Source organism: Nuphar pumila, chromosome 5 (genome assembly GCF_984573655.1).
Source record: "Nuphar pumila chromosome 5, dmNupPumi1.hap1.1, whole genome shotgun sequence".
In the NCBI taxonomy this organism is placed as follows: domain Eukaryota; kingdom Viridiplantae; phylum Streptophyta; class Magnoliopsida; order Nymphaeales; family Nymphaeaceae; genus Nuphar; species Nuphar pumila.
In genome coordinates, this window is record NC_143253.1 from 2,667,228 (window position 1) to 2,689,926 (window position 22,699).

Sequence of the window (22,699 nt, forward strand, 5' to 3'; positions counted from 1 at the left end):
AAAGGAAAATATATATATTATATATATATAAATAGGAGGATACATATACATATATACCATATATGTATATGTATCATCTTTTATATATATAAAATATATCTAATTACAACAATGGATGGATACATTTTAACAATAACTTATCCCTTTTATGTAGTAGGACAAAACATTTGCAACCAAAAATACGAAGTCGATTAAAATCGGGTGAAAACTTAAAGAGTTTCTCATAGGGAGAAGCATTTTTTAACTTAGAAGAGGGCATTCTATTGATTAGATAGGTTGAGGTAAGAACGGCTTCCGCCCAAAAATTTTTTGGAATATTTCTAGACACAAGCAATGTTCTAGCGGTTTCTATAATGTGCCTATGTTTCCTTTCCGCTAGGCCATTTTGTTGAGGAGTCCTAGGACAAGACTTTTGATGACAAATGCCATTTTGGTTTAAATAGTTTTGGAATTCGTGAGATAAGTATTCACCACCGGAATCGGATCTTAAAATAGATATGTTACTTTGAAATTGATTTTGAACCTTTTTATGAAAATCTTTAAAGAAAGTAAATACTTCCGACTTATGACTAAGGAAATAAATCCAAACATACCGAGTAAAGTCATCAATAAACGTAACATAATATGAATAACCCCCTTTAGACATAACCGGAGAAGGACCCCAAACATCCGAATGCACCAATTCAAAAGGCCTTGATGAGAAAAAAGATCTAGTTGGAAAAGGAATAGACTTCATTTTTCCAAAAATGCAATCTTTGCAATTAATTTCTTTTTCCTTACAAAATTTGTTTCCAAAAGGAAAGAGATACATTTTGGAATAACTTGGATGACCAAGTCTTTTATGCCAAGTTTCCATATTTTTTTCTTGGACATAAGAACAAAAAAAGTTTGTAGGGAGATCAAGATGGTCCATATAATAGAGGTCTCCCTTTCTATGGCCTTGCCCAATCCGCTTCCCGGACCGGAGATCCTGCACAAAGCAACCATTAGATGAGAAAGATATTTCACATCCATGGTCGGCAATTTGAGAAACCGAAAAAATGTTTAAATTTAATTTGGGAACAACTCTTACTTTTGGAACACAAAAATTTTGAGAATCTTTAAAAGAGCCAATACTTGAAATTTTCAAAAAGGTTCCATCAGCCGTTGAGACACAAGAGTCCTTTGAATTGATGCAAACATCACTAAGTGCATTCTCATGAGGGGTCATATGAAAAGAAGCTCCGGAATCAAGGATCCAAGAATACGTACCGGGTGATGATGTTGAAGCAATGGCCGCACCCGATGTGGAGGAAGAAACTTTAAGCATTTGTTGGAGAGCCATAGATATTTGTCCAAGAGTTTCTTTAATGTCATTGTTTTTGCCTTCATCTTCTTTGGAGGTGGTTTCTTCAAGAGAGGCTACTGTAGGCTTGAAGGCTCCCATAAGCTTTGGACAAACGGGTCTAATGTGACCCGGCTCATTGCAATAATGACAAACAATCATTTTTCTTCCTCCATTGAAGTTCCCTTGTTTCCCAAAATGAGGAGGCTTATAGGTTCTAACATTGTTACCCGGTTTGGATACGGCAAGGACTTCATCAACATGCTTACTCATGCCAAGCCTTGTCTCCTCTTGAGTGATTTCGGCAATAGCATCCTCAATAGGAGGAAAAATAGATCTATGGAGAAGTGAGGATCTCACTTGCTCAAATTCGGGGCGTAGCCCAAAAAGAAATTGAAACAATCGCTCTTGTTCCATTTGTTTTTGTCTTAAATCAACATCTTCCATAGAAACCCACTTTGGCTCTAAAAGAGCCAATTCATCCCATAGTGGGTTAAGGGCACTATAGTAGTCTTGAATGCTAGAATCACCTTGCTTGGTGGTTCTAACTTTTTCTTGCAAGAAGTATGCTCTTGCAAGATCCTTTTGGGTATACATACCCCTCATAAAGGACCAAGCCTCATTGGCTCTACGAAATTTAGCTATATTAGCACATACCTTAAGCTCTACATTGTTCATAAACCACGCAAGGATTTTTGCGTGATTGCTTTCCCAATCTTCTACTTCCTTTTGATGATTTTCAATGGCCTTGAGACGAGCATCTCCCTCAAGAGCTTTTTCTTGATCTTCTTCCATTTTTGTGAGCATAAGCTTAGGTTCCGGAACGATCCCCATGACATAACCCCAAAGCTTCTTCCCTTTGAGATTATTCTCCATTGCCGATGCCCACATCATATAGTTCTTTCCATTGAGTTTGAAAGAAAGATCAATCTTTGTCTCCATGATGTTGCCAAGAAGTGAGAAGATGTCCACCAAAATAAGAGATACACGAACCACACCTTTCCTTCAAGAATCGAGTGGCTCTGATACCATGTAATGAGATATTGCGGAAATATAAAGAGTGCATGCAAGCACATACAACAATGAATAAAAGAGAAAATATCACAAGTTCACGAAGGGACAATACAAGCACAAGCCTTTAAGAAGGCAACAATATACAAAGCCTCTTATTGAAAAGAGAGAGGAGCTCTCCAAGATGAGAATACACAAGGGGATCACCCCTATTTATACAAGAGAAGGAGGAGGAAAAAGGAGGGCCAAAGGGCCTCAAAAGGAGAGCCAAAAGGGGGCTCCCATAGAGTCGTTGGGAGCCCCCAACGGTCACATTTGTGACCGTTGGGGGCTCCAACGACTTCTATGTTGGACCCCTTTAGGTCCTCAAAAATAATAAAAAAGAAATGAAAAAAATAAAAAATAAAAATTACATTTGTTCAAAAAAGAAAAAATAGTTGTTTTCTAAAACAACTGTGAAATTACAAAAATACCCCTATCGGGTATTGATGTAATAAACAGAATTTATATATATATATATATATATATATATATATATATATATATATATATATATATATATATATATGTATATATATATAATAGGTACATTTTAACAGGGCCAACACACTAGTCATTGGACCCCCTCCAACGGTCACATTTGTGACCGTTGGAGGGGCTCCAACGACTATGTGTGGAGCCCCTCCCAAGGCTCTCTCTTGCCCTATAAATAAGGGCTTTTCCCCTTGTATTGGTAAGGCTTTGGGATTATGGCCCAAGCTTGTGTTAGTGGAACTTATGACTTTTGGGTTCGTATTTGTACATTTGTGAGTTTGTGTTGTGCATTGTGTGCACAAGTGTTTCAAGTGTTCTTGTCGGGCGTTTGTATACACATTTATTTTCAAGAATATTGTAATATTGTTCGTAGTATCTTGTTGGAGATACTTTCACAGTCCACACACACCACAACAAAATGGTACGGCCGAACGAAAACATCGACACATTATGTAAACCACTAGGACTTTATTAATAGCAAATCAAGTTCCAAAAGAGTTTTGGGCAGAAGCAGCCCTAACTGCTACCTATCTCATTAACCGAATGCCATCTTTTTCTTTGAAAAAATGTAACTTTAATTGAAAAACTTGTCAAATTATCTCCTGATTACTCTAGATTAAGAATCTTTAGATGCAAATGTTTTGTTTTTACCAACAAAAATGATAAACTCTCCTCATGTGCCATTCCTAGTGCCTTCGTAGGTTATGGAGATAATAAAAAAGGCTATAGGTGTTTTGATTTTAAAAATAAAAAAGTTGTATGTATCAAGAAATGTGTCCTTGGAAAAGAAAAGTTTTTTTTATTTTGAAAAAAACAAGCAACCAAATATTCTTTTTTAATAGATTTGACTTTGAAATCTAATGGATGTGACCATGAATACGATTTAGACGATGGCCAAGGTACTATTGATTCTGAACATAATGTTGCTAATGAAGAGCAAACCCATAGGGACACCAGTTTACAATACTCAAGACGTAGAGAATCCAATCTTCCATGTGCATTAAAAAAAATACTCTGAAGCACAAACCAGAAGGTCATCCGGAATTTTTAATCCTTCCAAAAAATTTGTGTCCTACGAATCCTTTTCACTCATATATAAGACATGTATTACATTAATACACTCATATATATAACCTTCATCCTATACTCAAGCCAAAACCATACAGAGTAGGTAGAAGCTATGAAGGCAAAATTTGAAGCATTAGAAAGGGCTAACACTTGTACTATTCAAAATATTCTACTAAGAAAGAAACCTATAGGTTGTAGGTGAGTTTATAAAGTTAAAACCAAGAATAACGGAACTCTTGAAAGGTATAAAACCAAATTAGTGACCAAAGGGTATTCTCAAGAGTATGACATCGACTACGAAGAAATTTTTTCTCCAGTTGCATGGATGACCACCGTCCGGCCACTAATAACCTTAGCCTCTATTAGAAAATAGCCCATATTTCAAATGGATGTCAAGAATGTCTTTCTCAATAGAAACCTAGTTGAAGAAGTTTACATGAAAGCACCACCTGGTATTAATATTCATAAGGGTAAAGCTCTTCGTTTAGAAAAAGTTTTTTACGGTATTAAACAGGCACCAAAAGTCAGGTATGATAAGTTTAGTCATGTTATGCTTGATATTGGATTTAGAACTTGTTTGACTGGCACTGCTTTATTTATTAAGATGTCTTATACATGGATTATTCTTTTTCTTCTCTATAAGGATGACATGATCATCACCAAAGGCGACAAACATGGAGTTGAAAACATTAAAAAGCTTCTTAAAAATCATTTTAAAATGATTGATTTAGGTTTATTGAGATATTTCTTAAGAATTGAAGTTGTTTATTCTCCGCGAGGGTATTTATTGTCTTAATCTAAATTTGCTTTTGATATTATTTTCAGGTCTGAAATTACAGATGATAAGAAAGTGAATACTCCAGAAGTTGTCAACATCAAAATGAGAATCAATGATGGAGAACCTCTTGATGATCTCACTCCTTACAGACAGCTTATTGGAGCATTTTCTTATCTTTCCATTACTAGACCAGATATAGCACACATTGTACACACAGCTAGTCAGTTTCAACATGCTCCCACTTCTGTTTACATGGGAGCATTTTTGCGTATTGTTAGATACATTAAATCCTCCCTTTCAAGAGGTCTCTTCTTTTCTGCTTCATCTTCATTAGATTTAATTGCTTATACTGATGCTAACTGAGGATGTAATCCCAATAATAGGCACTCAACCACTGGTTTTTATGTTTTCTTAGGTGAATCCTTGATTTCGTGGCGGTGCAAAAAGCAACAGAAGGTCTCTCTTTCGTCCACCGAAACTGAATACCGAGCCATAGCCACCACGACAATAGAGGTAGTTTGGCTCAGACGACTGTTGGCTGACATGGGATTTGAAGTGACACAAGCTTCACGCATATGCTCTGACAACAAGAGTGCAATCTATATTGCCAGCAACCGAACATTTCATGAACACACCAAACATATTAAAATGGATTGTCACTATGTCAGAGAGGAGTATCTATATAGAACCATTGATCTGCCATATGTTACATCAGAATATCAATTAGCGAATTTTTTCACCAAACCTCTCGTTGCTCCTAGATATCATTTCCTCTTAAACAAACTTTCGCTCATTGTATCGTAAGTTTGAGGGAGAGTGTTAAAAATATAAAAATGTAATTATATATAATATAATAATATAATATAATAATATAATATAATATAATATAATATAATATTTATTTATTTATTATTTTATTTTATTTTATTTTTGTCTAGTTCGATTTGAACTTAACTTTTAAACTAGTCAAAATCCAACTAAATCTTGACTAATTGTATAGCAGTTGGAGCTAGTCCAACGGCTATAAATAGAGCCATTGGACTAGCTCCAACTACTCTTTATGAAGAGCTCTTCTCTCCCACTCTCTACTTGTATATAAATAGGGGTGATACCCTCACCTTTGTAATCAATGCTTCTTAAGCATTTTCATATGAAATAAAAGATTATTATTTTATCTTTGTGTTATTCCTTTTATACCCTTTTGTGGATTATGATTATAGTGTCTTTAATAGACACCGATTACAAGCATTTGCACTTTCGTGCAAGATTCTCATTCTTTTACATTAATATCCAATTATTTATTAATAGAAAATAAATTATGCATCTTTAATTTTATTTTTTTTATTTGGTCATTTTTTTTATATTTTTTGTGAAGCTTATGCTTTACACCTTGAGGCTTACGCCCCGCTTCATGTGCGGGTCTTATGCCTCGTTACACCTCAAAGCTATTCACAACATTGGTCACAAGTTTTGCAGGTTGATTTGAATTTTTTTTAATTGATATGTATTCTAAGGGTGGCATAATTTTAACAAAACTTTATTGTATAATTTTTTTATGATGTAAAAATGCAATCAATTTAACTTTTAAGAGCATAACTAGATAAGTTTTTTTTCATATTTTTAAATTTTTAGTTGTTTGTAGGTATTAATATTTACAAATTTACTGATTAATCACGATTTATGATTTTACCAACTAATCACGATTTGACAAGGAACTTTCATGCCAAGGTTGACCGATTTTTATCACGATTTACCGAGGGCAATCCTCGAGGAAACGCCGAGGACGAGTTTGGCTACTATGGCTGGCAGGTTCTTTTCTTCAAGCCATCAAACAAAATCAGATATTCTCCATAAAAATAATAACCCGTGACTTCCATTAACCCAGAACATTATTGAACATACCAAAACAATCTAGAACTACAAGATAGATGCCATGAGAAGAATATGATATCCATAAAAAAAAGGGGGAACATATTATACCAAGCCAAAAGAGTTAGATTTCTTTGCCTCCTCCAACCCAACTAACAAATTCAAAACGCACACAGATGAAATTAAAATTACAATAATTCGTTAGTAAGTGCTTAAAAGAGATATGAACAACTAAAACACGACTAAAAAAGAATCGACAACCACCACCTACATGAAAAAAAAAATACTACAAACAAAGAGGAATTTCCCCCTACCCATCGAACAAAATATGATGCTTTTAACACCCAACACAAACAAAAAAAATCAACAAGAAGCCATGAACTAGAGTACCACAAGATTCTATTCCCCGCATAAACTATTCACCATACATAAAAAAGAAGAAATGCAAAACAAAAGGAGTCAGTGATGCTCGTAACGCGATTATCCTGATTGCAGACTGCAGAGGGAAATTTCCTCCTACCCATCAAACAAAATACGATCCTTTTTCAACACCCACCACAACAAAAACAACAAAAACCCATTAACTAGAATTCCACAAGACTCTATTCCCCACATAAACCACTCATCATTAAAAAGAAAAAAGAATGAATGCAAAACCAAAAAGGGCTATTGATAGCAAAGAGACACCCCAACACGCGATTATCCTGATTGCAGAGGAAAATTTCCTTTTACCCATCAACTAAAATAGTATTTTTTCCAACACCCACCATAACAAAATCATCAAAAACCCATCAACTAGAGTTGCATAGGACTCTATTCCCCACATAAAACCCTCACCATTGAAAAAAAGAAAAAAAAAAACAAGTACGAAGCAAGGACTAGTGATAGCAAACATACACCCTAGTAACACGATTATCCTGGTTGCAGGTGATGTGGAACCAGGTGCAAGGGTTCACGAGCGTCGGATCCCAACTCTGCAACACGTTATCGGGATCGGTCAGGCTCCTCCGCAAAGCATAAAGGGAGTCGCCTTCAGAATTCGAGAAGGCGAGGGGCAGATGAAACAGGAAGAGGGAGATTGCGAAGCTGAACAACCAGGCAGGCGCCTCCATGGCACTTCCTCCCAACCAAGAGGAAAAACTTTAGAATTTATGGTGTTTAGATTTTGGTTGCCGGAAATTCTCGAGAGAGAGAGACACGGCAACGGGAGGTAATATTGTTTGAGGCTATAGAGAGAGAATCAATGTCTGAAGGAAAACCGTGTCTCTATCTCTATCCTTATTCTAATATGGCAGTTTTATTTTTTATTTTACTTTTCTTTAAACGTGTATGAGAGAGAGAGGATCAATCTCTGAAGGAAAACCTTGTCTTTATTATTTTAATTTGGCATTCTTACTTTCGTTTAAATAATAGTTTTTATATGTGCATGTCAGCCTGAGCCTGTTTGCTTTGTTTTTTTTTAACTGGCTAGTTGAAGTTGAAGTAGGCGATAAGAAATGGTTGTTCAAAGAGAATTATTGCACTTCAAGAGCAGGGATGAAATGCATTCTTTTTGAGGAGCTTCTCTCTCTCTCTCTCTCTCTCTCTCTCTCTCTCTGCAAAGTGATCCAATTGTTTATTTTCTAAATTGCGCATCTTGATTGATGTTTATTAGGGCATCTTAGTTTGTTCAAAATTATGATTAAAAATCTTGACTTGGGTCATGCACATTTAGTATTCATTAAGATTTGGCATATTTTGCATATTTGTGGACCCCATATCTGATGATAGACATACCGACCTAACTTGGCTTGTTAGTCAAACCGAACCGCTTATGGCTACGAGGAAGCTGATGAAGTTAACAAATTTCGCTGGTAGCTGACTTTTGGGGAATCTATTTCTGCATTTTGGAAATCTTATGCAAGTACATTCCCTCAAGAAGAAGAAGATGGTTGGTAAGAATTATGCAAACATATAAATTTTTTTCATATGAACATTTTTTCCCCTTGGGAAGAGTATGTGAAGATTTTGTTTAAACCATGCTTTTGACATAGTAAAATTACTTCTCTGCCCTTCTCTATCTCTCTCTTGACGCCGACGGTGGTGTTAGAATCTTCTGTGCTTTCATGGCTACCACCATTGTTGCAACAGCAAATATACTACCAAAAACTGAGTTTTCATTACGCATTCAGTGTTTTTTATTTTGTGGGAGAGAAAAAAAAGGGAACACACCGGTTGAAGTCCCTCAATCGTTACTCTCCCTCTCTCATTACACCCAACTTTTGACCCTTTTTTTCCTTTTTGTAAGGTTTTGAAGGGAAAACACATCTTAAACTTCGTATTTGAGAGAGACGTGCATCATCATTGTCATCATCCGGTCATCCGTTTTTTATCACTTGATGATAGGGGTGTCAACCGGTCGAGTTTGCCCAGACCCTACCCGGACCAAACCCTATAGGGTTCGGGTATGGTGATAAATAATAAAACCCGATAAAGACCTGGGTCCAGACCTGAAGATCCGATTAATACATGGACTCGGGTATGGTTTGTGAAATTTTATACCAGATCCGGACCCGACCCGAGTTTTCATTAAGACCCACAAATTTTCAATGTAAAAAAGATAAAAAAATATGATTTTACCAGGTATGGTCCGGGTCTAGTTCATGTAGTTCTTATTGGTTCGGGTTATGATTTTTCTTATAGTGGACTCAATTAGATTCAGGTCTGGACTCAATACCATATCTGAAAACTGGGTCCAAATCTAAAATCTGAACCAAACCCGACCCGTTGACACCGCTACTTGATGCTGGTCATCATCATTACAATAATCTGACATCCATTTTTTCATCAAACAGCAACATTATCTTCTCTGTTTATTCTTGGTTTCCTCCCTCCGATGCTGCCATCTCTTTATTCTTCATTTTTCTCCCTTCATTCTTGCCATCTCTTTTTGTTCTTAGTTTTCTCCCTCCAATGCTTGACTAGATCTCCATGAGCATTCACTCTGGCCCCTTAGTCCCTAAATTGCAGCCTCTACCCCACTTGCGTGTGATTCCTCCAAGTTCCAGGCCATGGTTGTTGACTGAGGGCACAGTCAACTGTGATGCTCGCGTGGCTTCAAATCTCATGCTCAACCAAACAAAAAAAATGGTGGATGGTGTGAAAAAACAAATCAAATATGATTCAGTTTCTCTTCGACCAAACATTAAATTGCAAAGGATCATACGATAAATTTGGTCCATTTTCAAAAATGCCTCATAAAATTTTAAAATCGGTCATATGTTCAATTTCACAGCTTCTCTATTTTTTTAGGACTTTGTTACCTTTTGCATGATCGGATCTCCCGATTTATTTTTACTTTTGAATGATCGGATGATAAATTTGACCAATTTTTTCAAATGCCCCATAAATTTCAAAATCTATTCGCTTGGATGTTCAATTTTATAGGTTCTCTACTTTTTAGGACCTTTTTACCCTTAGCACTGAGTGAATCTCTTGATTTATTTCCACTTTTGAAAACTACAATCAAACATATCCTTGGTTTTGCCCAAGTTTAGGAAAATATAATTAGAAGAAAGATAAGTATGGTCATGGGCCTAGAATTTTTCGCAAACCCGCGATGCGCCAGACTTTTAAGTCTGGCCAACCTAATGACTAAAGGTCGTGCACCAACACTTTTTCATATGCTGAATCATTTCATTGGCCCTGTGCACCACCTCGTACGCACATGCCTAGTGGAAGCTGACCAAGCGCATATTTAAATATATATTATATCTAGTCTATGTCATTTAGTGCATATCCGTCCCATACCAGCTATCACTTTTAAAAAAAAAGCACAAACTTGCCTTAGCCTTGTGCCATGGAGCGTATTGCGACTCCATGCGTACGCTACAACAATACATCATTACTGAAAGAACAAAACCTTGCGGCTCTTACTCCAAAGACCAGTTGATGATTGAACACCATAGCGAAGAGCACTACCCAGAGTCATCTAGTCATTCACCCGCCTAGCCCTGAGTCACCATACTCAGTTGGAATCACCTATGGTGATCTCTAAGAGAATTAGCCATAACGCATGCATTCAAACGCTACGCATGAAAAACTCTTACAAGCCAAGAGATTCTTAATCAAATCTCCAAAGGCAATATCCTCTGATCCGCTGACACAAATTAACTAAACAACGCTCCATGTTTGTACTATCATATAACGATGCACTAACGACGATACCATTGCTTATCATGTTTCGTGCGATTGTGTTGTCACCGCACGTTACCGATCAAGCCAACGCATAGCGCACGTTTCTATATTCGATGCATTTTCCACTTAATAGATCTCTGGGCCTGTTTGAAATCTCAAGGGTGGGTTGGGTGTTTATGCATTTGGTGTTCCCAAGGCAAAATCTTGGTCAAACACCCATGGTGATCCCGTTTGAAATCTCGATGTTAAAATGGAAATTTATGCATTTTGAATGGAAAGTGAGGCCCTTTTTGTTTATTTAGACTAAATGATGGATTTAGCAGCTATCAAGCTGGTTCAAATTAGTTTTTTAACTCAAGCAGGTATTCGCAAATTCTTAAAAGTTAAGCATGTTTTTGTAAATAGGTGAAGAATAAGGCTTATTTATGTAATTAAAAAAAAAAACAGAATAGATGCGTTTTCACATTGTATGATGAGCTATGTCTCAAGTCAAGTCAAGAGAGGGGTCGGGCTTAATTTCCAAAGAAGACATATGTGGAGGTGAACTTTGTATGCATTGAATAAGGTTGGTGAGAGGGCTGATCACTTAATCTTTCATCGTGTATTTCCTTCTCTTTCTTCCGAACATGCTTCTCACTGTTACATGCTTCAAATCCCACCAACTTTACTTCTGATGGCTTGTTTAAGCACCTAAATGAAAAAGCTTCTTTTTCTTGCTCTCCCTTTTGAAAATAGCAATAGATTCTATATGGGAGTAATAATAAGTTTGCTAAGTTTCAAAACAAGCAAGGAAATGGAAGTGCAAGTCAAGGTGCACTCAACGTGAAACTAAAAGTTAATTAATTTTGGGGTCAAGGTCAACCTGTAGTAAATATTGTTGAAATTCCAAGAAGGATAGTTAGATCGGCCTAAGGCTTAGGCCCTCCTGGATCAGTTTGCACCATGTGTAGCAGAAACGAGAACCAATTGAACCTGGATCAGAGTTTAAATATGGATCTGAATCCTGCTTGTACCTGCTTCCTAAGAATATACATCAGTATTTCTCTCTGACTAAGCCAGGTATAGAGGGGACCAAATCTCAAATCCCAAGTAATAGATAGGTCCTAACCAGTTTTTTTTTTTTTGAAAGGCAAGCTGGGGTTAGGCAGACCTCCATTGGGTTGCACAACATACCATTGGGTTTTGAACTTGCAACGTCCCAACACATGGTGACGTGCACTAACAGTTCCTACCAAATTAACAAGCGGAGCCCCCGTTGGTGGTCCTAACCAGTTTTATCTCCTAGCCATTGTCCTAAACGGTTCTAAATGGTGTAGTTACAAGTATTGGATTAGTAGTATAAACCAATAGTTGTTTTATCTTACTTAGCAGGAAACATGTATTAAATGAAGTATTTTTCATGTTAAAATTTGTTTTTAGATCGATAAAAATCAATGACTTATATTGCACTAAAACTTGATAACAAAAAAATAGAATTTCTTTATTTTTTTTTAAAGGTAAAGATTGACGTTTCATTTCATCAGCAAAAATCTCAATCATACAGAAATTTTTTTTTTTTTTTTTGAAAGGCAAGCTGGGGTTAGGCAGACCCCTACCAATTCAACAACTATACTATTGCCCACACAAGGTGACGTGGACTAGCTGCTCCTACCAGACAAGCGGAGCCCCCTTTGGTTAATCATACAGAAAAATTGGTCTAAGAGAAGTCGACCATAAGAGAGTTCAACAGTTGTGGGTTACATTTAAAAAGAGGAGCCAACCAGTCCCAAGATTTATTGCCCCACAGACGGCACACCATATAAAAAAACGTCTATTAATATGAATCTATGAACCGTAGTGGCTATTAGATGCGGTGTCTTGAAAAGTTCTATTGTCTATAATATTGCGAGAAATTGCCTGAAAGTTTAAAACAGCAATTTCTCGTGAGATTTTTAAAATATCATGAGATTTATGAAAAAACATAAATACTGTGATTTAAACGCGATATTTACGTTTTAAACAGCTATTTATCTAAAAAAATTGAGTATTTTTATTTTAAATATTTTTTATTAATATTTTCTTATAAAAAATATATTTTATATTTTTAAAATTTATTTTTTTATTGCCGAGATTTTGCCAAAAAATGAGAGATTTATGGATTTTTTTCAATTTCTAGTGAGTTTTTTGAAAAACAAGAAATTGCCAATAAAAATGGTAGACATGATCTAACAATGCCATACAAATTTTTGGAAGCAGATCAGGTCATGTTGAACATGAGTTTTTTTGCTCATGCCACCATAGTGGCGGTCCGTTTTGTATTTTGAAAAGTTAAAAAGTCAAGAGAATAGTTATATATGCTACGTGGCATTCATCCAAAATGCAAACAGACGGCCACACGGTCACGATGTTGGCATGAGCAAAAAGCTCATGTTCAGCATGACCTGATCTGCTTTCCAAATTTCCAGTGCTCACTCACAATGATGAAAACCAGGAGGTCCGCATAGGAGATTTATTGTTTATTTTATTTCGATAGAGAAAGCTGGGGTTAGGCAGACCCCTACCAGTTATACAACCATATACCATTTGGGATTCGAAGTTGCAAGGCCCCAACACAAGCTGACGTGCATTAACTGCTCCTGCCAAACAAGAGGAGCCCCCGGGTTGTGTATGTTCCCCCCCGATGATTCACTGAATCCCACGTCTGTGTTCGGGGCTTTGAATGAGCACCACGTATACAAGCACATGGGGCTTGTATTCCCGTGTATGTTGACATAACTTTGCATCGGACTCTGGTGTTGTTGCAAAGACTTAAGTATCCTTTCTTGCTATTCTTCTCATAAAGTGATGGTTTGAGAAAATGACAAAAATGCCCTTTATTCAAAAAAGAAAAAACAAACAGTTCAAAAAAAGGACAAACATGTCCTCCATCCAGAAAGTCGAGGATGATGTTGACTCTTCAAAGTCTTCTTCTTCTTTCTCCGTAAAACACTGTAAAACCCTCTCTCTCTCTAGAGAAGAAATCAAGGGAGGATTCTTGAAAAGACTTAAGTGCCCCAAAGATGATTATTTAAGACCCAGTCTTTGCACTGCTGGATCATCCGATAAAGAAATCTCCCCTGAAGGAGGCCATGAACATCAACCCTCTCACTCTCTCTCTCCCTTCTCTTTCTGCTTCTGTGCACATCCAGCAGAAGATCCTACATTGCTCCATCAAGCACCGACTGACCTGCACATTGACTGTTGTGGAGCCTGATTCAGAGTTTTTACCCTTACAAGAGGAGGGTTTGGGGGCTCCTCCCAGTGTGGGTAGCATCATTCAACTAAATGAGTTGTAGATCCTGATTCAGAGTTTTTACCCTTACAAGAGAGGGGTAAAACCTCATCTCACTCTCTCTCCCTTCTCTCTCTACTTCTGTGCACATCCAACAAACGATCCAACATTTCTCCATCAAACACTGACTGACCTGCACACTGACTGTAGCATCGTTCAACTTGATAAGTTATGGAGCCTGATTTAGAGTTTTTGCCCTTACAGGAGGGGGGTTTGGGGGCTCCTCCCAGCGTGGGTAGCATCATTCAACTTGAAGAGTTGTGGAGTCTGATTCAAAGTTTTTACCCATTCATGTTTTAAGGCATTTAGATCTCATGTTTGAACATCCACGCATGTGCAGTTTGCTTTCATCATGTTCAGTTGCTTTCTAGATTATACTTTGAATTCTGGTGTATTTTAGATCTATCGATTTGTATGTAACCAGAGCTCATTTTAATCTGAATTTTTTACTGCAACTTCATGCATATGTCTTCATGCTCTCCACAAAAAATCAGATCATTCTGAGTTTGTTTGACTCACTTTAAAAATCGAGATTCAAAACCTATTATTTTGCACCGTCAGGATTTTAGCAGAATCAGGACCAACTTGCGGGAGTGATTTCTCCCTAACCAAAGATGATCTTTCCGATCCGTAAAAAAGGTTGTTTTCTAAATTGAATCTAGTTTGTTCATACCAAATTTCAGCGATTTCTATGGTGTTTTCATACCAGTTTTGGGTCGAAAACCATAACCCTGTCACCCTGTGTCATTTTCACGGCTCAGATTTTGATCCATTTTGTTTAAATTTTATTTTCCTAATAGGAGATCATTTTTCAATTCTGTAAAGAGGGTTCTCTTCTTTTATGTGTCTAGTTTATCCCTGTAAATTTTCAGATTTTTTTATGGTAAATTATTATTTTATTTTGATTAAATACCAGAACCTTGTATCCAGATTTTATAAATGTTCTGATTTTGGTCCCCATATCATGACTGTTGTAGCACTTATTCAACAAATCGCTATTTGATTGGCAATATTCTTCAGCAAATCATTGTTATGATTTTTTGGGGTCTCTAATGAGTCCCTACTATGATTTGTAGTATTTTTGGGTCTCCAACGAGCCTCACAATGATTTATAGTGTTGTCCGGTCTTTTTAACTATGATTTTGGGTCTCTAATAAGTCCCTAATATCAAATGAGCATAGAAAGTTATAAAACTTTCCAGATATAAACTAGACACATAAAGAAAGAAAACCCCTTTTACGGATTTGGAAAATGATCTTCCGTTGGGGAGATATGACTCTTACAAAATGAAATAAAACCTATGTCACTCAAATAAGGCAGACTGATAGGGGTCTGGTTTTAGATCCAAATGGGGTATCAAATGACCATAAAATCGCTGAAAATTTAAAAAAATAAACTAGACTTCATAACAAAGACACCACTTTTTACGGATTTAAAATCCGATCTCTGGTTAGGGAGATATGACCCTGACAAGTTGGTCCTGATTCGGATAGCGATTTGTAGTGTTTCTCGCTAACCACTACAGCGATTTGTGATACAAATCGCTATCCGAATCAGGACCAACTTGTCAGGGCCATATCTCTCTAACCAGAGATCGGATTTCAAATCCGTAAAAAATGGTGTCTTTGTTATGAAGTCTAGTTTATTCCTATAAATATTCAACAATTTTTATGGTCATTTGATACCCTATTTGGATCAAAAATCAGACCCCTATCAGTCTGCCTTATTTGAGTGACATAGGTTTTTATTTCATTTTGTAAGAGTCATATCTCCCCAACGGAAGATCATTTTCCAAATCCGTAAAAAGGGTTTTTTTTCTCTATGTGTCTAGTTTATATCTGGAAAGTTTTATAACTTTCTATGCTCATTTGATATTTCAAACCTGTTAAAAACCGAGACATGTCTCCAACAAGTTATAATTAACTTTCATCCACTCAGTTAAAAGGGAATAATAACATGTCTCGGTTTTTAACAGGTTTGAAATATCAAATGAGCATAGAAAGTTATAAAACTTTCCAGATATAAACTAGACAAATAGAGGAAGAAAACCTTTTTTACGAATTTAAAAAATGATCTTCCGTTGGGAAGATATGACTCTTACAAAATGAAATAAAAACCTATGTCACTCAAATAAGGCAGACTGATAAGAGTCTGATTTTAGATCCAAACGGGGTAACAAATGACCATAAAAATCGCTGAAAATTTATAGGAATAAACTAGACTTCATAACGAAGATACCACTTTTTACGGATTTGAAATCCGATCTCTGGTTATGGAGATATGACCTTGACAAGTTGGTCCTCATTCGGATAGCGATTTGTATCACAAATCGCTGTAGTGTTTAGCGAAAAACACTACAAATCGCTATTCGAATCAGGACCAACTTGTCAGGGCCATATCTCCCTAACTAGAGATCGGATTTCAAATCCGTAAAAAGTGGTATCTTCGTTATGAAGTCTAGTTTATTCCTGTAAATTTTCAGCGATTTTTATAGTCATTTGATACCCCATTTGGATCTAAAACCAGACCCCTATCAGTCTGCCTTATTTGAGTGATAGGTTTTTATTTCATTTTGTAAGAGTCATATCTCCCCAACGGAAGATCATTTTCTAAATCCGTAAAAGGGGTTTTCTTTCTTTATTTGTCTAGTTTATATCTGAAAAGTTTTATAACTTTCTATGCTCATTTGTATTTCAAACATGTTAAAAACCGAGACATGTCTCCAACAAGTTATAATTAACTTTCATCCACTCAGTTAAAAAAGAATAATAACATGTCTTGGTTTTTAACAGGTTTGAAATATCAAATAAGCATAGAAAGTTATAAAACTTTCCAGATATAAACTAGACAAATAGAGAAAGAAAACCCTTTTTACGGATTTAAAAAATGATCTTCCGTTGAGTAGATATGACTCTTACAAAATGAAATAAAAACCTATGTCACTCAAATAAGGCAGACTGATAGGGGTCTGGTTTTAGATCCAAATAGGGTATCAAATGACCATAAAAATCACTGAAAATTTATAAGAATAAACTAGACTTCATAACGAAGACACCACTTTTTACGGATTTGAAATCTGATCTCTAGTTAGGGAGATATGGCCCTGACAAGTTGGTCCTAATTTGAATAACGATTTGTAGTGTTTCTCGCTAAACACTACAGCGATTTGTGATACAAATCGCTATCCGAATGATGACCAAATTGTCAAGGTCATATCTCCCTAACCAAAGATCGGATTTCAAATCCGTAAAAAGTGGTATCTTCGTTATGAAGTCTAGTTTATTTTTGTAAATTTTCAGCGATTTTTATGGTCATTTGATACCCCATTTGGATCTAAAACCAGACCCCTATCAGTCTGCCTTATTTGAGTGACATGGGTTTTTATTTCATTTTGTAAGAGTCATATCTCCCCAACGGAAGATCATTTTCTAAATCCGTAAAAAGGGTTTTCTTTCTCTATTTGTCTAGTTTATATCTGGAAAGTTTTATAACTTTCTATGCTCATTTGATATTTCAAACATGTTAAAAACCGAGACATGTTATTATTCCCTTTTAACTGAGTGGATGGAAGTTAATTATAACTTGTTGGAGACATGTCTCGGTTTTAACATGTTTGAAATATCAAATAAGCATAGAAAGTTATAAAACTTTTCAGATATAAACTAGACACATAGAGGAAGAAAACCCTTTTTACGGATTTGGAAAATGATCTTCCGTTGGGGAGATATGAGTCTTACAAAATGAAATAAAAACCTATGTCACTCAAATAAGGCAGACTGATAGGGGTCTGGTTTTAGATCAAAATGGGGTATCAAATGACCATAAAAATCGCTGAAAATTTACAGGAATAGACTAGACTTCATAACGAAGACACCAATTTTTACGGATTTGAAATTCGATCTCTGGTTAGGGAGATATGGCCCTAACAAGTTGGTCCTGATTCGGATAGCGATTTGTATCACAAATCGCTGTAGTGTTTAGCGAGAAACACTACAAATCGCTATAGCGAGGTCTAGCAACACTATAAATCGCTGTGGGTCTCGTTAGAGACCCGAAAACACTATAAATCATAGTTAAAAGACCAAAAAACACTACAAATCGCTGTGGGGCTCGTTGCAGACCCCAAAGCACTGTAAATCATAGTTAAAAGACCGGACAACACTATAAATCATTGTGAGGCTCGTTGGAGACCCAAAAATACTACAAATCATAGTAGGGACTCATTAGAGACCCCAAAAAATCATAACAACGATTTGTTAAGAATATTGCCAATCAAATAACGATTTGTTGAATAAGTGCTACAACAGTCATGATATGGGGACCAAAATTAGAACATTTATAAAATCTGGATACAAGGTTCTGGTATTTAATCAAAATAAAATAGTAATTTACCATAAAAAATTCTGAAAATTTACAAGGATGAACTAGACACATAAAAGAAGAGAACCCGTTTTACAGAATTGAAAAATGATCTCCCATTAGGAAAATAAAATTCAAACAAATGGATCAAAATCTGAGCTGTGAAAATGACACAGGGTGACAGGGTTATGGTTTTCGACCCAAAACTGCTATGAAAACACCATAGAAATCGCTGAAATTTGGTATGAACAAACTAGATTCAATTTAAAAAACAACCTTTTTTACGGATCGGAAAGATCATCTCTGGTTAGGGAGAAATCACTCTCGCAAGTTGGTCCTGATTTTGCTAAAATCCTGACGGTGCAAAATAATAGGTTCTGAATCTCGATTTTTAAAGTGGGTCAAACAAACTCAGAATGATCTGATTTTTGGTGGAGAGCATGAAGACATATGCATAAAGTTGCAGTAAAAAATTCATATTAAAATGAGCTCTAGTTACATACAAATCGATAGATCTAAAATGCACCAGAATTCAAAGTATAATCTAGAAATCAACTGAACATGATGAAAGCAAACTGCACATGCGTGGATGTTCAAACATGAGATCTAAATGCCTTAAAACATGAATGGGTAAAAACTTTGAATCAGACTCCACAACTCTTCATGTTGAATGATGCTACCCACGCTGAGAGGAGCCCCCAAACCCCCCCCCTCCTGTAAGGGCAAAAACTCTAAATCAGGCTCCATAACTCATCAAGTTGAATGATGCTACAGTCAGTGTGCAGGTCAGTCGGTGTTTGATAGAGAAATGTAGAATCGTTTGTTGGATGTGCACAGAAGTAGAGAGAGAAGAGAGAGAGAGAGTTAGATGATTGATGTTCATGGCTTTCTCCAGGGGGAACTCTTTGCCTCCCTTGATTTCTTCTCTAGAGAGAGAGAGGGTTTTACAGTGTTTTACGGAGAAGGAAGAAGAAGAAGATGACGATGAAAAGTTCAAACAAACATTTTTTATGGCTCAGGTTTGTTTCGTCGGATGACCATCGGGAGGAGCCCCCAAACCCTTCTCCTGTAAGGGCAAAAACTCTGAATCAAGCTCCACAACAAATCAAGTTGAACGATGCTATCCACATTGGGAGGAGCCCCCAAACCCTCCTCCTATAAGGGTAAAAACTGTGAATCAGACTCCACAACGAATCAAGTTGAATGATGCTACCCACGCTGGGAGGAGCCCCCAAACCTTCCTCCTATAAGGGTAAAAACTCTGAATCAGGATCTACAACTCATTTAGTTGAATGATGCTACCCACGCTGGGAGGAGCCCCCAAACCCTCCTCCTGTAAGGGTAAAAACTCTGAATCAGGCTCCACAACAGCCAATGTGCAGGTCAGCCGGTGCTTGATGGAGCAATGTAAGATCTTCTGTTGGATGTGCATAGAAGCAGAAAGAGAAGGGAGAGAGAGAGTGAGAGGGTTGATGTCCATGGCCTCCTCCAGGGGAGATTTCTTTCTCAAATAATCCTGCAGTGCAGAGACTGGGTCTTAAATAATCATTTTCGGGGCAGTTAAGTCTTTACAACCACTCCTTTTCAAGAATCGTCATTTTTTTTGGCACCAATGGAGGAGAGGGTACTTAAGTCTTTGCAATCGCATCAAACTCCAATGTTAATTAATGTTGACAAACATGGGGATACGAGATGCACATGCTTACATACGTGGTGCTCTTTGGGACCCCCGAACATGAGATGTAGCTAACTGCCCTGTTCAGGGGGGGAACATATAACCTGCTTCGCCCGTTGGTCGGCATAGGAGATCTCTACACTCCTGCAATGCATCAGAGGGTAAGGGCGCTGCACCAGGTCAGGTCAAGTAGCACGAGGCAACAATGAACACTTTGTCTTTTCCAGCAACCACTCTCTCTTTAAAAGCATTTCAAGCAGCCAACCAACTTGACCAAATGAGCGAATGCGGTCGATTCGATGGGGGGATATCAAGAATCCCAGGCTCCACTTTTATATTTGTTACGAAGGAAACACTTCCACAACGAGAGTTAATTTGCTCAGTTGTGAGAAGGTCCCATATAACCATTTACACAGCAGAGCCAAGTTCATGAGACCAATTTTGCTTATGCCCAGACTACCTCTCTCAACAGGCCGAGTTACAAGGTCCTGATCTTTTTTCACCATTTTTTTGTGAAAAGATCAGGTGAAATATGATTGCACTTAAAAACCTGATCACCCTCCATCTTGAAGACAGTGCCTGTCAGGTGTGAGACCCAAGATCTGATGCACAAATTTTTGTTTTTGTGCAGAAGATCCGGACTTCATTCTTTGGCACTTTGAACACTGGAATTAAGTTCATTCTTTGGCACTTCATTCCCGGCAACCCTTCTATTTTTTTAAGTGATGCTTACACCAGATCAATAATCAGTTTCTAAGATGAAGAGCTCAGAGAGTGCTGAATCAGCAACCCTAGGTATGTCATGCGGATGGAAGACACCCAATGGGGAGGGGTAACAAAAAATGATGGAAGTTGCATGAGTGGTGAATCTGATTGTGTTGATTACCATTACCGAGCACTTCTCAAATAATGATATTTTTTTGTACATACATCTCATCTGGATTAGTAAACGGAAAAATGATGGTATTGTACTACAGAAATTTGATGGGTTTCTCGAGAGGCCCTGTAAATTTTAAAATCAGCCGAATATCCAATTTTCGTAGATTCTTTATTTTTTATGATTGTTTTACCCTTAGAACGTGCGGATCTCTTGAGTTTCATGCGTTACATCACGACGCTCTATCGATCCCACTAAATATTATTAAAAATGAATTTTGCATGATATTTTATGCAAAAATCATAAATTTCACACACTTCACCTGTGAAATTCGCTCCCCCTCCTCACTTTTGCAAAATCATTATGATTTTCGCAGCTATGTTTATAACTCTTGAGAAAATCCCTTACATGCAAAATTCATCAAGATTTTTCCGCATGTTAAAAGTCAACTTTCGATGCAAAAATCATGAAAAGCTGAAGAATTCATAAAATTTTGCACGATATCGACTTTAAGAGATGTCAGATTTTGTTTTATCGTGCAAATTTTGTTGTATGTATAGACGATTAGGGTACGAATTTTGTCAAGAGTTTTGCATTGAAAGTTTACTACATGCAATTTTTCTCAGTATACAGAACAATTCATAAGTATATACATAAATTTCCTTATTGCATGCAAAATTTTGCATAAGATTGCAAGTCATACATTTGCCTAAAAACATAGCACAGAACTACAGATTGCAACACTTGTTCGAATCAAAAGTATCTTTTGCATGTATTCCAAATCAAAAAAACAAATTTTAAAAGAAAAAATAGACATGATGTATTCATTGTAAACTTATGTATATCCAAAATACTTTTTTTTTTACTTACGAGAAGGACCTCATTAAAACTACGGAAGTCATTACTAATACTTTTTGCAAACACACAAATGAGCTACTATTCCTTGTCTTTCTTTACCTATGCAAGTTACCACAAAATCTTTAGAAGAGATCTATGAATCTCCAAGTGTAATTTCTAAATAAGCAAAACAAACATAAACATATTATCTTCTAGTCAAATTATAATGCTAAAAACTCCTATAAAAATTGGCATTGTAAACATGCAATTCAACCAAAAGAACATGAAAAGAGCGCTAAAAAGAACATAACATAAACAATAATCAAAACAATGTGATCATCAATGTATACAACCAAAAGAACAAGAGCAAATTCGTACAAGTATAACTGAACAAAAGTACAACTAAAGGTCTCTTTTTACAACCAAATTACAATACTTTATACAATCATGACTGAACAGAATAAGTTCATTTTTTGTAACCTCATCATCTATCTACATAACCATCAATGTATACTCTACAAGATTGTCTATAGCTCAACTAACTTTTTATCGTCATCTAGCACCTTATCATCTAATGCCCTCTCATTATCTCTTTCAGCCCTCTATTCCTCTCCTTCAGCCCGAAGTTCTTCCCCCTCAACCTTCTTTTTCTTCCTCTAAGCCATCTCTTTGGCTCACTGCAAACGGACCTTCTTCCTCTCACGTTTATAAAATTTTATCAAATGCTTTTTGTAAACAAATACATCTTCCTAAAAAAGGATTATTAGTAAACAACTAGCAATAGCTTATATAAAAAAAATAATACAATTTATACAATATACATATATACAATTTATTTCTTTGCCTAAGCCCAAGTATCATATGTATATTATGATAAATAT

The 22,699-nt window shown here is 36.5% G+C and overlaps 1 protein-coding gene across 1 annotated transcript in view; it reads right to left on the reverse strand.

Moving 5' to 3' along the window:
* LOC149836466 (leucine-rich repeat protein 1-like) overlaps positions 1 to 7,827 on the reverse strand; it is a 28,823-nt gene extending 20,996 nt beyond the window's left edge. The window contains exon 1 of the mRNA XM_090005365.1: positions 7,482 to 7,827. Coding sequence (XP_089861491.1) covers positions 7,482 to 7,696 — 215 coding nt within the window. The 5' untranslated portion in view covers positions 7,697 to 7,827. The remainder of the gene's footprint in view (positions 1 to 7,481) is intronic.
* Positions 7,828 to 22,699: the final 14,872 nt, after the last annotated feature.